The sequence below is a fragment of the Ascaphus truei genome, chromosome 9, assembly GCF_040206685.1.
Source record: "Ascaphus truei isolate aAscTru1 chromosome 9, aAscTru1.hap1, whole genome shotgun sequence".
NCBI classification, from domain to species: domain Eukaryota; kingdom Metazoa; phylum Chordata; class Amphibia; order Anura; family Ascaphidae; genus Ascaphus; species Ascaphus truei.
The window spans coordinates 5,609,473-5,626,531 of NC_134491.1; the positions used below are offsets into that span (position 1 = coordinate 5,609,473).

The 17,059-nt window shown below is 44.9% G+C and overlaps 2 protein-coding genes across 9 annotated transcripts in view; one reads left to right on the forward strand and one right to left on the reverse strand.

The window, feature by feature from the left end:
- The first annotated feature begins 6,301 nt into the window (after window positions 1-6,301).
- FAM98B (family with sequence similarity 98 member B) lies at window positions 6,302-13,429 on the forward strand. 4 transcript variants are annotated; one of them, XM_075613240.1, is made up of 8 exons: window positions 6,302-6,444; window positions 6,616-6,761; window positions 7,058-7,189; window positions 9,475-9,647; window positions 10,012-10,092; window positions 10,665-10,781; window positions 11,707-11,874; window positions 12,484-13,429. In XM_075613240.1, the coding sequence occupies exons 1-8, from the start codon at window positions 6,407-6,409 to the stop codon at window positions 12,685-12,687; spliced, it is 1,059 nt and encodes a 352-aa protein (XP_075469355.1). In that variant the 5' UTR covers window positions 6,302-6,406; the 3' UTR covers window positions 12,688-13,429. The 4 variants fall into 4 exon arrangements, with proteins under 4 accessions (XP_075469355.1, XP_075469356.1, XP_075469357.1 ...); XM_075613241.1 differs by having other exon boundaries at window positions 7,061-7,189; XM_075613242.1 differs by having other exon boundaries at window positions 7,064-7,189.
- Window positions 13,430-14,094: 665 nt separating this feature from the next.
- RASGRP1 (RAS guanyl releasing protein 1) overlaps window positions 14,095-17,059 on the reverse strand; it is a 231,385-nt gene continuing 228,420 nt past the window's right edge. For 3 of the 5 annotated variants that reach the window (XM_075613238.1, XM_075613237.1, XM_075613235.1), the window contains 2 exons: window positions 16,552-16,925; window positions 14,097-15,789 (listed from right to left, as the gene is read on the reverse strand). In XM_075613238.1, coding sequence (XP_075469353.1) covers window positions 15,655-15,789; window positions 16,552-16,925 — 509 coding nt within the window. In that variant the 3' untranslated portion in view covers window positions 14,097-15,654. Of the gene's footprint in view, window positions 15,790-16,551; window positions 16,926-17,059 lie in introns of all 5 variants that reach the window. The other 2 variants (XM_075613239.1, XM_075613236.1) reach the window with 2 other exon arrangements.

A 17,059-nucleotide genomic window follows, 5' to 3' on the forward strand; every position in this document is an offset into this window, starting at 1 on the left:
TTTTGTTAACCGTTCGACGCTGAAAATCGTAAATACTAAATGGAAGCTCCTGAATACTTAACTGGTCCTTGCCAGGTCTGCTGCAGAAGTCCCACTTCCAGTCCGGCAAACTGCAGGTATATTTCTCCCTCACGACTTCATTCTCTCCCACCTTTAGCACAGGGTGCTGCAGAGGGGAATGGGTGATTCTCCAGGAAGCCTCTAATGCTTTCCCTGATTGTAACAATCGAACTGCATTTCCTGCTGTTTTTCTTCTACAGTATAAAAACCCCATTGCTTTCATTAGTAAGGTGACAGGCAGGGCTGTCTCTGCAGTGCCTTATTACTGAAAATAAACGTTCCAAGTGTGTGAAAATACAGATTCTTTGCCTTATTTTCCTAGAGGCAGCTGCAGTAAGGCAAATGCAGGCACGGGCAGGTTAACAATGGGTTAACAATGGGGAACAGACTTGGACTATGTATTTCTGTTCTGACGCATCTACTCTCAAACAGGATTCATATAGTTATTTCCTAGCTACTAAATTAACCTATTCATGGACTATTAGGCATTAATAAGATGAGAAAGCCGAAAGCTGTGTATTATAAGAAAAATAATACAACAAAATCTTTGGCATACAGCCTATATTTTTATCTAAACCTTGGATACATGAGCTGTTATATGTACCAACTTATGTTATCATAAATAATAGTAACATGTTTACCCTTACTACGTGTTTCTCACATCCCACAATTAGTTTCACAAACTAACATTACAGAATAGATTCTGGGGAAACAAAATGGATTCTAACAGACAACATGGATTACGAATGACTTGAATTCCATTTACAGTGACCTTCTCATAGATGGCGGCTGAAATTCTACGGATGGAATGGTTTTCAGTGGTTCAGGTCATGGAGGCCTCCACTCTCACTCTGAAAAGACCTGTTTTTTTATTCGGCTTCATAATTCCATGGTTTTGTATTTTATTTTATAATCTATGCCTTTTTAGGGCAAAAGTGGGCCCTGTATATTTAACCCCTTCACTGCCAACGGGAACAGAAACACGCTTACTCCCTGTATATTTGTGGCTCCTCTTGGGACTGAAGGGGTTAATCAAGGGGGGCCCTGTGGCTCCAGCAACCACATACCACAAGTGATGCTAACTATGTTTACTATGGGTAGATGGAAGACATCAGGGAGGCATCCATCTTTAATGTAACCCACTGAAAATGCATTCCACGTGCCTTTTCCTGAAGTGGCTTCAAACTGCAGCAATTCCACGAGTACGGCGAGCAGACGGGTACCTGTTTTTTTCTCTCTCGCGAGTAAGCGTGATCGTTCTTTAACGGCGGCTTGCAGGTGGACTCCCTGCTTTTCCCTGGCTCAGTGCAAATGTCTTTTGACCACTTTGATGACCTAAAAGTGCCTCATTGTTACCTACAAATACCCCCGTCTTCAAAAGAAAATCCTTCAACACCTAAAAAGTTGTATTTTTGGTTGGTTTGTGAACGTGCCCTATGATTCTGGTTTAACTCCTGACAATGGGCACACTTTCTTTTTACCTGTAGGACAAATTCCAGCGAGTTACTTTGAGTAGCTGGTGTAAATATGCATATATGAGTTTGTAACTGTTTTTGTTACATCATTACCCTTGTAATTTGACATATCAAATAACAGTATTGTATTAAAACAGATTACATTTTAATGTGTTTTTTTTTTTCCTCTCCGCAATTACCTAATGATTAAAAAATATAATTAAATTAAACTTGTTTTCCTCCTGTCAGTTGTTTAACACAACTAGTGTACACACTTCACGGGCTCCTTCCTATTCTGTACTATAAATGTGCTGAGTTTATAGAGTGACCCAACACAGTGGGGTCTCCACAGCAATGCAGAGAAAGTGTGTTTAGACGCAGCACGGCGGGGTGTGTAATAACAGTGTCTTACATCCCATGCAGAATGTTAGATTTACGGCATTTCAGATGCAAAAGATTTGGGGGGCAAATAAAAAACAGAAAACATGGTGCAGAGACGCAGAACGTGATACATCTCATCTGTGCACAATGTAACTCCCCTCCCCCCAACTCCTACTGACTCTCCCAAGGTGCAAGCTGGGGCAGAGACGCAGAATGTAATACATCTCATTATAATCTGTGCACCGTGTAACTCCCCCCCAACTCCTCCTACTGACTCTCCCCAAGGTGCAAGCTGGGACAGAGACGCAGAATTTGATGCATCTCATTATAATCTGTGCACCATCTAACTCCTCCCAACTCCTACTGACTCCTGGAGGCAACTGGTAGGGCGCTGTGATGACAGGCGTCCCGGTACGACTCCTCCCATTCCCCCACCATCCACGAATGCGCTACTGGAGCTCCGTTGCGGGTCTCGCGTTGAGAGAGGACACCCGCTGCTCGTTCCATTGGGCTACCGGCTTGTGCTGTTTACCATCCGCCTAAAGGGACAGCCTGGGGAACAATAGTCCACGGTGTGTGGATTCGGGCCATCCATGTTATCCAATGTTTTATATGCAATGTAGTTGTTTTACTGCTTTATGAGATAACGTGATTATATTTTTTACTGAGTCAGTCTCTTCTGCGCTGCCCTTTTTGTTTTTAAGTGGTTGAAGTTTACCCCGTTTGATCATGGGAAAAGTTGGAGCAGCGGGATTGACTTAGCAGGAAGCTCCTAACCAGCGCAGTCTCTACACCCCTTTTTACCATGTAACTCCTCCTACTGACTCGCCCCAAGGTGCAAACTGAGGCAGAGAGATGCAGAATGTGATACATCTCATAATCTGTGCATGATGTAACTCCTACTGACTCCCCAAGGTGCACGCTGGGACAGAGATGCAGAATGCGATACAGAGGCGTGGCTCAGTGAGTAGACACTGACCCGGTAAAGAATAACTCTTGAGTTTGAATCAGAAACCTAATTCAATTCCTGGTGTCAGATCCTTGTGACCCTGGGCAAGTTACTTTATCTCCATGTGCCTCAGGCACCAAAAAAACACAGATTGTAAACTACGGGGCAGGGACCTGTGTAACATTCCTGTGTGCTGAGTACCGCGCGCTATGCTGTAATTGTGATTCGCTGTGAGTCCCATTGGGAGTAAAGCGCTATATGAAATAAAGTTATTATTATTACATCTCATTATCTGTGCACCATGTAACTCCCCTCCAACTCCTCCTACTGACTCTCCCCATTGTGGCAGATGAAGGGAAATGCTTTAATACATAGGTGCAGGGAGAAAATGCCTTGATAGGTGGACCCCACAGGCTCTGAGCATGGGAACTCTGTGCAGCATGGACTGAAAATTAACTCCATTCCACCACCAAGTGGCCATATTGAGTAATGGATTATACAGTGATCTGACTGCTCTTCCCACCCATCCTCGCTTCTCGCTCTCCCTCTCTCCCCGTCCCCCACTTTCTCCCAAAAAGAATATACATATAATACCTAGTACTCTTTAAAGCAGCAGACCAAGCAATATCCTACATGTGTGTTTTTTTTTTAAAGTGAAATGTCTTTACAGTCACCAAATCTCCTTGCAAGGAGACGGACGTATGTTATGGAAGTGACGTCAGTGCTGGCAGATGAGGCCGTTGGGCCGCGCATGCACAGAAACGGCCCTCACCAACACACCTCAATAACAGTTACTGCATGCCCAGAGTCGTCCGCGGCAACCAGCACAAGCGCTGGGGTGTCCATCTCTGCCAGCGCATGCGCATAGACCGGCATCTCCGTGAGCATATTCCGCTTGCACACGCGGCCCCGCAATCAAGCGTATGCACAGAGACTCTCCGCGAGCAAGCGTATGGCCAAAATCTCCCTACACAGCCTGCGCATGCGCAGAGATCCCCACCGACGGCTCACCGCACATGTTGAGTAGTCTATGGCTGGGCACGCATGCGCAGTAGCCGATGGCACGCATGCGCACCAGGCACCGGCTAGATGCGCATGCGCAGCAGGCACTGGCGCAGGAGCCGCGGCAACCCCACCACACAGAGAGACAGACAAACACAGAGACACAGACACACACAAACAAGGAATTCACAGCTACTAGAAATATAGAAGTGCGAATAGCTAAAACAGGGGGTGTGCCGAGCACGCGCGTTCTAAGTCAAACTTCTTTGTGTTTTGTCACTGAAATTGTTTTGATTTTTAATTAAAAACATCACCATCACAAATACAATTTCTGTGACAAAACAGTGATAAAAAACAAAGAAGTTTCACTTAAAATGCGCGTGCTCGGCACACACCTTTTAAAAAATAAATCAGTTCTGTACTATGAGAACATACATGTAGCATTTTTTTAAAAACAACTTTGAATTACATTTTAATGTATTATAACAGGGGTGCGCAAACTATTCGCACTGCACGCCCCCTGCCTAATCCCCTCACCATGCTTCCCGGCGTGCGGAGGTCATGTGACGTCATGCCATGACCCTGCGTGTCATTTGACGCCGCGATGCCATGACGCCGCGTCACACAGCCGGCTGAATCAAGGTAAGTGGAGTGTTGCAGAGACCTCACACGATCCCCTGGTATTAAATTAAATGCCTTGGGGAAGAGCGCGTGGCCTCTGCAACAGCCTGCGCCCCCTTGACAAATCTCTTGCACCCCAGTTTGCGCAACGCTGTATTATAATGTAACAAGCATTTTTGATTTCAATAGCAACCATTTACATAGTCACATCCCCTTCCTCTTCTAAAACAGACTCTGGCACACCCCTTTTTGAGCCCTGCCCTCTCTCTGGCAGTGCACCAATTGTATCAGTGCCTGCCTGGTCACATGATCTTCCCCACGAGAACTTTGCATCTTTGGTCCTCTTCTGCTGCACTAACAGCCATTTACTGCAGGAGAACAGATCGATCAGAAACCTAGCTAATTACTTATCATTGTGTGGATTGTATTGATGCACATATTAAAGGGGGACAAAATTAAATAAACCGCAGCTTGGACTGCTGCTTTGAGTTATTTTGCAAAACATTTGCACAGTAGATAATGTGCTGTGTGGGCTTTCACTCACACAAACAAGCTGCACTCCGTAGTGTTCATGTGAAAATCTGGAGGCAATTCCAAAAGTGCAGGGAAACAGCCTGAGGCGAGGAGAATCCGCCTTGTGCAGCCAACACAACACAGACAAACAAAGTCTTCAAAGTGCCGGTCTCCTCAAAGACTGAGATACAAAGTACAGCTCTTCTCACAGGTTCATAATGAGAGTCTCCTTAATGTGACAGCCAAGAACAGCGGAAAGACAACGTTTCAGGTCCCATATGGAAGGTCTATATGGAACCTGAAACGTTGTTATTCCACTGCTCTTGGTTGTCACGTTAAATGGAGAACTTCATTATGAAGTTGTGAGTAGAGCTGTACTTTGTATCTCTGTCTTAGAGGAGACCGGCACTTTGAAGAATTTTTTTTTTAATTGTGGAGGCAGCCATACAAATGTGACCCCAAAATAATATAGTGTGCTTACACTTGTCCTAGCAGAGCAATATGGCTCTCATTGGACAGGTTGGCATATATAACTTCAGGGTGATATTATCTGGCGGTGACCCAGATCGTAAGTGCTTTATTGCAGAAGAGGGACACTTGTCCTGTTGCCCTGCAGTGGGGCTAATATTGTTATCTACGAACATGAGATGCTCACATAGGAGTGTGGTCATATTTCATATAAGTGTTTTATATATTATTTATATATTATAGTTAATATACTGTTTAAATCAATAGAATGATAAGATAACAACAGTGTATAATATACACAGAAAATGAAATGATAATTACCATATAGTGTAATGATCGGAATGATACGGCGGGGTATATATAGATACTCACGTACAGGGCACTTTACAGGAAGAACATACAGACATTCCAAAATACTGGCAAAATACCCATACAAATAAAGGGGGGGGGGGGGGTCATAAAAAATGAGGGGGGGGGAATCCTGCCTTCCAGACCTTACAATGTAATAAGAATTGGGGTAATGTGATAAAGCATGCGTGATAATATGATACAATATTATTTATTCATAAAGTGTCAATATTCTGTAGTGAGGTACAATGGGGGAACCGAATGATGTAACGCACATAAACCTAATGGCTTACCAAATAGGGAGGAAGCAGTGCAAGCAAATAATAACAGGATATAATACAATATGGCAGGGTATATAAGAAGTCACGATAGGATACAATATGACATGATATAAATATATAATAGGATATATAATATGGCAGGATATGATAGGATATAATCATATCCGCAGAGTAATGAGTGTTTTGCATTGTGTTATTTATATATCCTACTCGCTGCTGCCATCGAGGGCGGAACCTTTGTGCTGGGAGTCCGGGGTCGCACGGACTCATCTCCTTGCTGCACCAGGGAGTGCGAGGCGGGAAGTGATACAGGACTGAGAGAAACCCCGATGGAGGCGGATTTGTTGGATACTTTAGAGGCCCTGGGGTGAGTAACTGTGTGTGTGTGTGTGTGTGTGTGTGTGTGTGTGTGTGTGTGTGTGTGTGTGTGTGTGTGTGTGTGTGTGTGTGTGTGTGTGTGTGTGTGTGTGTGTGTGTGTGTGTGTGTGTGTGTGTGTGTGTGTGTGTTTTTTCATGTTTTTGTGTCCTGCTCTTCCAGGTACCAGGGCCCTCTGCTTGAGGAGGCAGCGCTGGGCCGGGCATTGGAAGTTGGTCTCATGTCCCTAGAGTACTCGCAGCTGCTGTGCTGGCTCAGCTCTCAAATTAAGCTATTGTGTGACTTGGAGGAGAGTATCAGCTCTGCAGGTAAGGGCCTCCTATGCGTCACTCCCGTCTGATCCTCTAGATGAATCTGCTGTTTTAGATGGTCCCTGTAAGCCTCAGGTCCAGACTTGGTCAGGGTGGTCCCCTCGCTGATTCCTGACCATGTATGTAATGGCACTGCAGTGAGTTGCATTAAAACCCAGTAACCAGATTGTCATATTCTTTTCCGGTGTTTTCTCCCAAATTCTTGTTAGTGGGACTGCCGCTCTTGGCTTGTCGTGTCCTATTCACTTGGTAACGAGTCTGTAATGCTTGATTCATTCTGCCCTCTTTTTGAGGAGAAGACATAGAAGGTGCTCAGTTGGAAGTCAGTGGATTCCTGAAGGAGCTGTCATGTCCTTATTCTACGCTTGTTTCCGGAGACATCAAGGACCGGCTGAAAACCAGGGACGACTGTTTGAGACTCCTGTGTGAGTGCTGTATTGCTGCAATGGATGTGCATTAACCCTGTCAGAGAAACATAGAATTTGATGGCAGACAGGAAATGGGAATAATAAGTGGGCTCCAGTGTTTATCTGCTGTAAAACTTCAGCCCCTCCCCTGAAAAAATGGGTTTCATGACAACTTTGAGATTTGTACTCTCAGAGGAGAAGCTCCAATTGTGGTCTTGTTGCATTGTACATTGTGGGGTTCTCAGGGAATGCCCCCCAACCCCCCCCCCCCCCCCAATTTTTTTTAAATACAATAAAATCTAAAATAAAATGGATCATTTATTAAATATTTAACCAGTGACAAAACATGGAGAAGTCTTGTTCTCAGTGTGTCCTGGTATATGCCACGCAAAGTGTCGGATGGTGTCACTCAGTGCAGTTGTATGAACACGGATCTGATTTATTGTACACAAGGTGCCCTTTCTTTGCACAACGCCGGGATATGACTAGCACTGGGAACTCTGCATGACTTTCCTTATTTTGTCTTTGCACAAACAGTATATATTTAGCGTAAGCTGTCTGCCATGAACCTTTTTAATACTTCAATGTGTGTTTTTGTAGAAATTCAGAGAAATGAGAGTGCACGCACTCGCTCACACTGGTAAATAGATGGGGTACTTGGCTGCCGGTGCGCTGGATCCAGGGAAATCCTGATGTCCCGAAGTAGTCCCGTAGGTAGAAAGGAGGCAGGCACACGGTCATCAGAAATGAAATTTAATGTGCCTAAGAAACCGACGTTTCGGCAGTGCAATACTGTCTTTCTCAAGGTGTGAGAGAGGCAGTATTGCACTGCCGAAACGTCGGTTTCTTTGGCACATTACATTTCATTTCTGATTGACCGTGTGCCTGCCTCCTTTCTTGTAGAAATTGACACACTGGGCAGACATGAGACTGACAGCTGCAGGTACTGCACACTTTCACTAGGGGTCGAGAGAGGCTGATAACCGCAGAGAATAGAAGGCTGTCGTGATTATAGTGGCTGCACGCGTTATATCACGCGCGCCTGCCACTCAAGCAAAACCTGTACTGTGGTGCAGGGTGACGGGCGAGGAGACGGGGAGGCGTGACGGATGCCTAGCCGTGACGTCACGTTAGCGTTTCACCCTCATTTGCTGAACTGCGCACTTGACCTGGCTGCTGCGCGGCAAAGACAACATTTTTTGTCTTCTGCAGAATCGTGCACGCGGTCGCGCGCACTATGGATGGCATTGTGAGGGTACATACATTTGTTCTGGAGGAGAAATGCGCGCGCTGCCACTATAATCGCGGTGTTATACAATTGTTCTGAGAATATCCCTGTATTAAGTATTGTGTCTCTTACTAGTCCGGTTTTCACGATGAGTGGTGTGTGATCCAGTTCCCCAGGTTATCGCCATAAGTTCCAAACAAGATAGATACCAGCACTCCAAAAGGAGTAAGGATAGAGAGGTGCACTATGAGAAAGAGACAAGACAAAAAAGATAAACTGATGTACACCAAGACCAGCAGAAAGTGGTGGGCCAGTAAGTCCCCAAGTTACGTGCACTCGCAACCATACAAGTAATATATAATTCTGACTCTGTGTTAGGGACGGATTTCAGAGGACCATCATAGGACACCAGACGCTCGGATGAGATATGGTCCTCTGAAATCCATCCCTACCACGGTATATCTTTCTCCAGCCTGATAATGCCGTTCTTACCATGGGAAAGCAGAGCCTTTGATATATTTTGCAATTGTAGTGTGGTCGTGGAACAGGGCTCTCTACGAGTCTCTTCCTTCTAGTAGGCTTTTTTTGGTTGCTCCTGACTTTTTTTTTTCTTCTGCTCTTCATCTGATGATCAAGACTCTTCCCTTAGATACTCTACCTTTTATAGAGTAACATACGGTTACGTAAACACAATAGATCATCCCCAGAGAGCAGTGGACAGTAGACCTATTACTGTCCACTACATATATATCAGATTATCACCAGCTACTGTCGCCTCATGGGAGACTATATATACACCCCTTTTAGTTTAATCATTATATACAATAAAAGTGTTTTAAACCATTTCAATACCTCTCACTCGTCTTTTATTCATGGTGTTTTACTTCTAGCATGATTTCAGTGATAATACTTATATATTACTTGTTTGGGTGCGAGTGCATGTAACTTGGGGACATACAGACCCACTACTTAATGCTGGTCTTTGTGTACTTTAGATTATCTTTGTCTTATCGCAATAAGTTACCTGCGGATGTCACGTGAGGGTTGTGATGCTGAATGTCCCTTTTTTTGTCAGTGTTCCTAGGCACAGAGCTGCAGGCCCTGCACATCCTGCAGAGGAAGAAGCAAAGGGACGTGAGCGGGTGTGATGCTGTGCAGCGTGAAGTGAGAGCCATCTGTGACGCGCTCCGCCTCACCGACCAGTCTCTCTCCGACCTCACGTCTGTGTTAAGAAGCGTGGAGGCAAAGGTGGGGAACTCATCCGGGTTGTATTAACCCATCAACTCCCAAAGGCAAGGGGCATGACCAGGTCTCTAGATTTTTTTGCAGTAACCAGTGAGAGACCCTTTTCTCCTGGTGGGGGAGCGAGGTTTGTCTTTATGTATTTAGATTGCGGCTATTAAAGGCAGCAGCTGAAGTAATCGTTCTCCTTGGAGAAGAAGCATTAGATGCTGAGATGTGGTCATACTGGATGAGTTTATGCTGCAGCTAGTGCTTGTGCGCTGTCCCCGCGGCTGCGCGCCCTCCCCGCGGCTGCTTTCCGTCCCCGTGGCTCCTTGTGGTGCTGTGAGGGTGTTTGCTTCTCACGCTGGCCTCTCTCTTCCTGCTGAAGGTCACAGAGGTTCTAGTGCAGGTGACACCGATTTACATGGGACGTCCGCTGCTGAGCGCAGAGCTGAACACCGAGCATCTGGTAAGAGGCCATGGGGGGGGGGGGGGGGGCACTGCAGCGTGTGTTGCATAATCTGCCATTGAGTCCGCACGCCTGTAACATGGGAATGCTGTCGGCTCTTGGCAGGGAAATGCTTAAATTATTCTGTTCATATTGTCTATATACTAAAACGGCGCTATTTATCAAAGGTCAGTAGGGATATTTTATTGTTCTGAGATAAAATATTGGCTTAATCAATGCAATATGTGGGGTGATAAAACTACGGCGTAGCCACTTATTATCTGAAAGTGCTGACTTAACTACTTTCGGCTCTGAACATCCCACTGACGGCCATCTGTATGCGCTTGAATAGACGCGAAGCTGACATTGGTGGGTTATTGTATTCTTTGCATGTAATGACGCGCTCAATTTCAGGGGCTTATTCTTTAAGCTAAAATTGCAGAAAACTCTTATTGAACTCGGTGGTAGTTTGTGCCCAATCACTGTGCGATAAATGGCGCGTCTCCGGGGTACCTGGGGGTGGCGGTACAATGTCCGGATACCACAAGCCATCTGTATCTCTGTAACCTCACAATGTTGGGTCTGTGCCACAGGAGCGGCTGGAGAAAATCAATACGGCCCTCACCACGGAGTACGAGTGTCGGCGCAGGATGTTAATGAAACGTTTGGACGTAACTGTGCAGTCATTTGGCTGGTCGGACAGAGCAAAGGTCAGCACTCGTAATACAGAGGGCTTATTATCCAGGTAACATGCAGTGCCACTGCAAGCCTGTAGGTGGCAGCACTGCCATACAGATTGCACAGGTCTGAAATCTTGCTTGGCTCAGCCAGGATATACCACTACACTATATCATCTTTCACCTAGAGTTTGAAGGCAGATGCAGAGAAACTGGGCTCCAGATCCAGTGTTTGAGACTGAAGAAACTGCAACTGCTGTATAGTTATTAGAAATTAATTACAAAGGTTACGGAAGCTGAGCTGAATAATACCGTAAAGTGACATCTCCTACATGCTATGATAGTGTGTTTATTTGATAAAGGCTAGTTTGCTCGCAGTAAGACAGTGGTATAACGTATTTATAATACATGTATTTGGTGTGCTTCTCCGTGATATATTCATGTATATTTTCTATTAACAGTGGTAAGTGTGGCGGTCTGTTTTTTGTAATTCAGTTCATGGATGCAGATTATATATAATGTTACAAGTCAATATGTCCTAGGCATCAAAAATGAGATTGTAAGATCTTTGGGGAAGAAGTTCCTTGTGCATGAATATCGTATTAAGGGGCATTTCTTCTTCGTGTCTTTTAGTTTTAATAAATGCAGCCGTTCCTTGCCTTTACGGCAATGCAATTATCTAAGCTGCCGATCGGCACAGATCCTGCTTCACATGACACGCAACAAGTGCTGTAGCTTCCTAAATAGTTGCTATAACATAAACAATCATTAGAAAAGGGCATAGAGTAAAAGGAAAATGCAATAAGTATTATCTAATACCACACAACTGATTTATTCAAAAAACAAACAGAATTCTGAATGAAATGTTGCTTTAAAGTGCAGAATAGTGTGTGTGTGTGTGTGTGTGTGTGTGTATCTATATCTGTCTGCTTCTTTTAACCTCTATTTTCTGTCACAGACCAAAACAGATGAGATCGCCCGTGTTTACCAGCCCATTCGATACTCACTGCATCCAAAACCTACAGTATCGCTGTCGCACCTCCTGGCTGCCCGGGATCAGCTCGCTAATATCGTCCGCACCAGCAGCGGTGACATCCGCCAGAAGACTGTGTGTGCTGTCAACAAGGTGACATGTCCATTACACGTGTGTGGGGGCGGAGTGGGTGGGTACATGACTTCACCTCCTGTATGCTTGCTGATGTGGGAATTCTCACGGGATACACTTCTTTAGGAATGTACCCGCGTTAACCCGTCACTGCCATGGACTGGCACCACACTGCAAAATTGTTGTGGACGATGTTGAAACACTCGGTTATGTCTGTTTGCAGTGGAATGCTCCGCATCTTTTATTGCTGCATTTGTCGTTTATATTATTGCATTGTGTTGCTCTGCGTAGTATTATATTACTTTGGGGGATATTGTTTAGTTCAATTAATTTCCCCTCCATCTGTGCGTGTGTGATCATATTGCATTGTTCTGCATGCTATATTGCTTAGTGTTACTTGTTCAAAGTGGTATAGTTCTGTTTTGTTCCTATTTTGCTCTGTGTGTCGTTACATTGCTTTGCATTGCTCTCCTGCACAGCCAGCTGCCACAGTTTTGTAGGGCTGTAGAGGTTGAAGCTGTATCGTGCACACAGTGAGGCCTTCTCAATGTCCGTTTCCCCAGTGATGTGGCCACTTTAATACTGTAACGCTGTACCTGCCAACACATGAATCCTTCCCTCCCTGTTTAGGTATTAATGGGGAGCGTGCCTGACCGAGGTGGGCGACCCTCCGAGATTCAGCCTCCAGCTCCAGAGATGCCTCCCTGGCAGAAGAGACAGAACGATGGCGGAAGAGGAGGATGGAGAGGAGGGAGGGGTGGGGGTGGGGGTGGAGGGGGGTATGGAGGGCACAGTGCCCGTTATGGCGGCAGAGGGGGTTATAGGAGATTTTAGTTATACTTGATTTCGTACTGTCGAAGAAAATTGGGGTTACTACTGCCAGTGCTCTGCAGAGTAATGTAGAGAACGAACGTCACTGTGTGGGGGGCTGGGAAAGACCTTCACAGCACCGAGGAGGCTGAATGAGATAATCGTTAGTGATGACACAGCATGGGCTTCTTCTTTTTGTTTGTTTTTGTTTCTTTCATTTCAGAAAAGTCTCAGAAACAGTGCTGGTTATTTGGGCTCTGTATAAATGTCACGTTGCTGTCATTTCTTGTGTGGGGGGATATCCACATCCCCCTCCCATCTGTTTGCATTATTTTACTAAGGGTTTAGGACAGGGTAAAAGGTTACAGATGCCGGATTGAAGGTTAAAAGTATGCATGTTAGGATTATATGGCATGTTTGTATACGCGTACATGTATAGATTTTACAGGCCGATACTAAAGTACAGTGAGTGTCCGGCCACATCTGATTATTTAGGCGAAACGAGGCATTTTATACAGAATGTGGTTTTTATTCTAATAACAGCACTAAATAATTTTCTATGAAAAATGACAATGTAGTGGGAATAAAAGGAAATGTATCTGCTGTGCTATTTAGTTTGTATATATTTGTGGTTATAATGCAGCACTGCTCCATTAGCTAACCAGCTACCAATGGAGCTAACACCATGTTTCATTGCAGAGGTGTTTCTGTCTCGTCCAGTATTGATGGGGTTAAAATATAATAAAAAAAAACACCTTGCATAGAATGCTTGATTTTGTTCATAAGCGCACGCGAGAATATTCTGTGGGGTAATTGTTCTGCATACGAGCTGTATATATGCTCTCCGTGTACCTTCTTACAGTGCCCCAGGTCACGGTCACACGACACCGGAAACCCTCCGTTTCTGCTCTTCAGCGGAGCCTTGTTCTGCGGTTTCTCTGCAGTGCCGTTAGTTAACGCCATCTTAATCTCGCACTAGAAGGGATTTGTAATTATTCTGTTTGCCGGATTTTTTGTACTTCTTATTTTGCTTCAGCACGTCATGTCCTAGCAGTCCGCACACAATTTCACTTTCAGCAAGTTTTCCACGAGCCGTTGTTTCATGGAGTGAAAGGGTAAATCCCTGGGGTGGCTTCTTGGTGCTATTTTCAGACACGGGTGTAATGCCTTTTTTTTTTTTTTACTCCTATGGAGAGCTGGAATATTTGACCCAACGGGAAGGAATCCGTCCAATTTAATCAGCAACATCAGGAATCAGAAAGTGTGTTGTGTGTGTGTGTGTTTTTGTAAAATCTGTTTTTTTTTTGCATTGTATGTGGATTGTTTTAAGAATTGATCCCTTTTACTGCGGTGTTGCAATGTGCGTGGATGAAAACTCCTTATTTAAAAACCCTTCTATACATGTAGTAAGTCCGGTCATTTGAGATTCTCTGCTGTTTATTAAATGACCCTGTTTTGCCATTAATTTATGGGACACTGCCAATGCTTTTCACACAGCTACAGATTTAATATAAATATCCGACCAGGAAAACATACAATATACACACAACTTTACATAATGTACAGTGTTCTGCTTTACATGTGACTTATAATCCAGCAGAGTTAGGGCACAAGCTCCTGTATATAACACAACAGCACAAGGCAGTAGCAGCGCCTCCAGATGTGCAGCGCTCTCCTTCCTATCACATCTGCATAATGATTTCTTACTGTGGATGTTATCATTAAGCAGCGATCGCGTTGGCTGACGCAGTTATAAAGCGAATGCATCGGAATTTAACCTGAAGAGCTGCATCCTTATAAAGTACTCACTTTGTACAAAAAACGTCATTTGTAATAAAATGTATATCGCTGAACAGTCGGCCCAATCCTGATGGAAGATTGGCAGATTCATTAACCCCAGAGGCTGCCGGGGCCAGCATTGCATGGGTTAGTAAGCTGTTTACAAAGTGATGTTCAGCGATTTGTGTTTCTTTTGCATTGAGATATGTGATGTTTGCGCTGTGTATTACAGCCTGTACTGTGTATTACAGCGCTGGTTTATGGCTCCTGCCCTTCATATAAATCTTGGTTCACAAACGTTTGCTGGAACATGCGAAGAGATGAGCAACTGTATAGAAACAAAGCTATAAGTTAAGAATGATTCATGTCATTGATGCCAATCTTAGTGCTGGTAAAATGATTTAAATATATTCAGTTTTCGTGTCCCACAGAGCTGATCTGCACATTTCCTGTATAGCAGCCACTCCCAAACCGTCCCCATCAGCGCTGCAGGATACAGTGAAACAGTCTGGAACGGACTGAGCTGCTTTGTGTTGCAGTCCGTGTCATGATATAAATACATGCTGCTGGTCTTTGCTAGGGACCTTACTTTATAGCTCGCACACTGCTATAATGGGGGTAGCAGGGAGGGGTAAAAGGCATATGGTGTGTAATACACACTTATTCTGCATCCAGAGAGAACATTTCATGTGAGGTGTAGTGACAGGCTGTTGTAAGCACCGAGATAATATAACTGTACTACATGCAGTCTGAGAACTAGCACATTCATCATCAGATAACCTCTACTAAACCATCACATCTCTCGGCAGAGGGGGGAATGGTCTTCGCCGAGCAGCACATGCTGATCTCTGGCTCTATAAGAGACGTATAGAAATCATCAACAGACCATCGATTCCCAACTATTTAACCAACGGTGAGGATTGTGTGACCCATGAGACTCGCTGACGTATTTATCCACAGATACATGTATCTCGGGAAGAGATGTGAATACTGTACTCTATATATAATCTGCCAAACCTCAGTGCTTCTTGCAGTGATGCTAACAAATATTAGCTGAGAATCCAACACACAAAACACGGCACTAATTCACACATTATGTTTGGCAGCGGCACTGTCACGCTGTGAGCTGCAGTGCGACGGCCCTCTCTCTCCCCGCCGTACACTCTTGGTCGAGTGGATAGTATGGGTCGTATTGAGTTTGGCCTCTTGCAATTATGATCCCTTCCTGTGGGTATTGCTGTCCTGTGTATATCTTCTGAGTTCTGCCCGCAACGTCTCGATTCTTCTGTGAGCGTCTTTCAGCTGGATCTTCAGAGCCAAGTTCTCCTCCCTCAGAAAGGATCTTTCCTATAAAATGAGAGAGAAAAAGAACAGGAGATGTAATTGTTCAGTAGCGCTGAGATAAGAAGGGTTAATGGTGCCTGTGCCCTAGCACATTTAAATGAGGGAATATTGACAATGACTGATTTATTAAAATCTGCATCTCAGTATGACTTAATATTATAGGGTAGTACTACATCATAGAGCAACACCTCCCCCGTACTGTGCACGTCACAACTCCTTATATCACCTCCCCTAACTGTACCTAGAACCGATCCCCTCCAATAAACTGCTATTATAACCGCTCCCTATATCTCCTTTCTTTACTGTACCTAAATGGCTCTATCTTCTCCCCTAACTGTACCTAGAACCACTCCCTCTATCTCCTCGACCTATTACCGCACCTTGTATCTCTACCGATAAACTGCTACTAGAACCGCTCCTCATAGAACTCCTTTCTTAGCTGCTCCTATAACTTCTCCCAAGTCTCAATAATGCAAGTGGGGTCCATTTGTCACAAATAACCTTGATACATTGCTTCAGATTGGTGCCACATGAAACTGATCTCACCTTTCTGCTATTATAACATTTGAGCCTCGTAAGTTACTAATTAAGCTTTTGGTTCATATGTTTGACGCATGGTCCTCTGGCAGACACATAGAGCTACAATATGCTTTACACCCCAACCCTCAGCCCCGTTTCTTCAGTCAAGTACAAGGAAGGTGCCGCACAAGAACATAATGGGAATGTCACTGTGTATCAGGAATGGGCTATTCTCCCGCTGTATACCTGCTCGACCTCTTGTGCTGTGGCATTTGCTCCCCTTGCTTCGTCCCTGGCCTTGCGGATGGTGTCCTTGTTTTCCCATTTGGCATATGCCCTCTTACGAATGAGCATAGGGCTTGGGCAGGGGGATGGGGTGGGGCTTGGACAGGGGGATGGGGTGGGTTCTGGTGTCTGGCTCCTGCTGGGGGAGGGGATCTGTAGGCACGGAGTGGGTGTGTCATTCTCGGTCTGTGTGGCTCTGTGCATCACTGCTGGTTGTAGCCACACAGAGATCTTCTGTGCGGAGCTGCCCACGAGCATGATTGTCTGGTCCTTACTGACCTCGGTGTGGTCGGTGCTTTCCCCGTTAGGGTAAGAAAATCGGCTTTCATCAGCTCCTGAGCAGAGAAGAGAGACAGTTACACCCAGAACACTGACAGGCTGTGGGTCAGGGAAGGCAACAGGGAAATAACAAATAATGTTGGGTTAGATTATCCTATAATGGGTCAAATGATGATTAGAAAAATAATGC

Bases quoted from the DNA above. Each gene is read 5' to 3' on its own strand.
- FAM98B (XM_075613240.1), top strand. From the start codon at position 6,407: ATGGAGGCGGATTTGTTGGATACTTTAGAGGCCCTGGG. The intron at 10,782-11,706 runs GTCAGCACTCGT...TTTCTGTCACAG, and splicing joins GCTGGTCGGACAGAGCAAAG to ACCAAAACAGATGAGATCGC. The intron at 11,875-12,483 runs GTGACATGTCCA...CTCCCTGTTTAG, and splicing joins CTGTGTGTGCTGTCAACAAG to GTATTAATGGGGAGCGTGCC.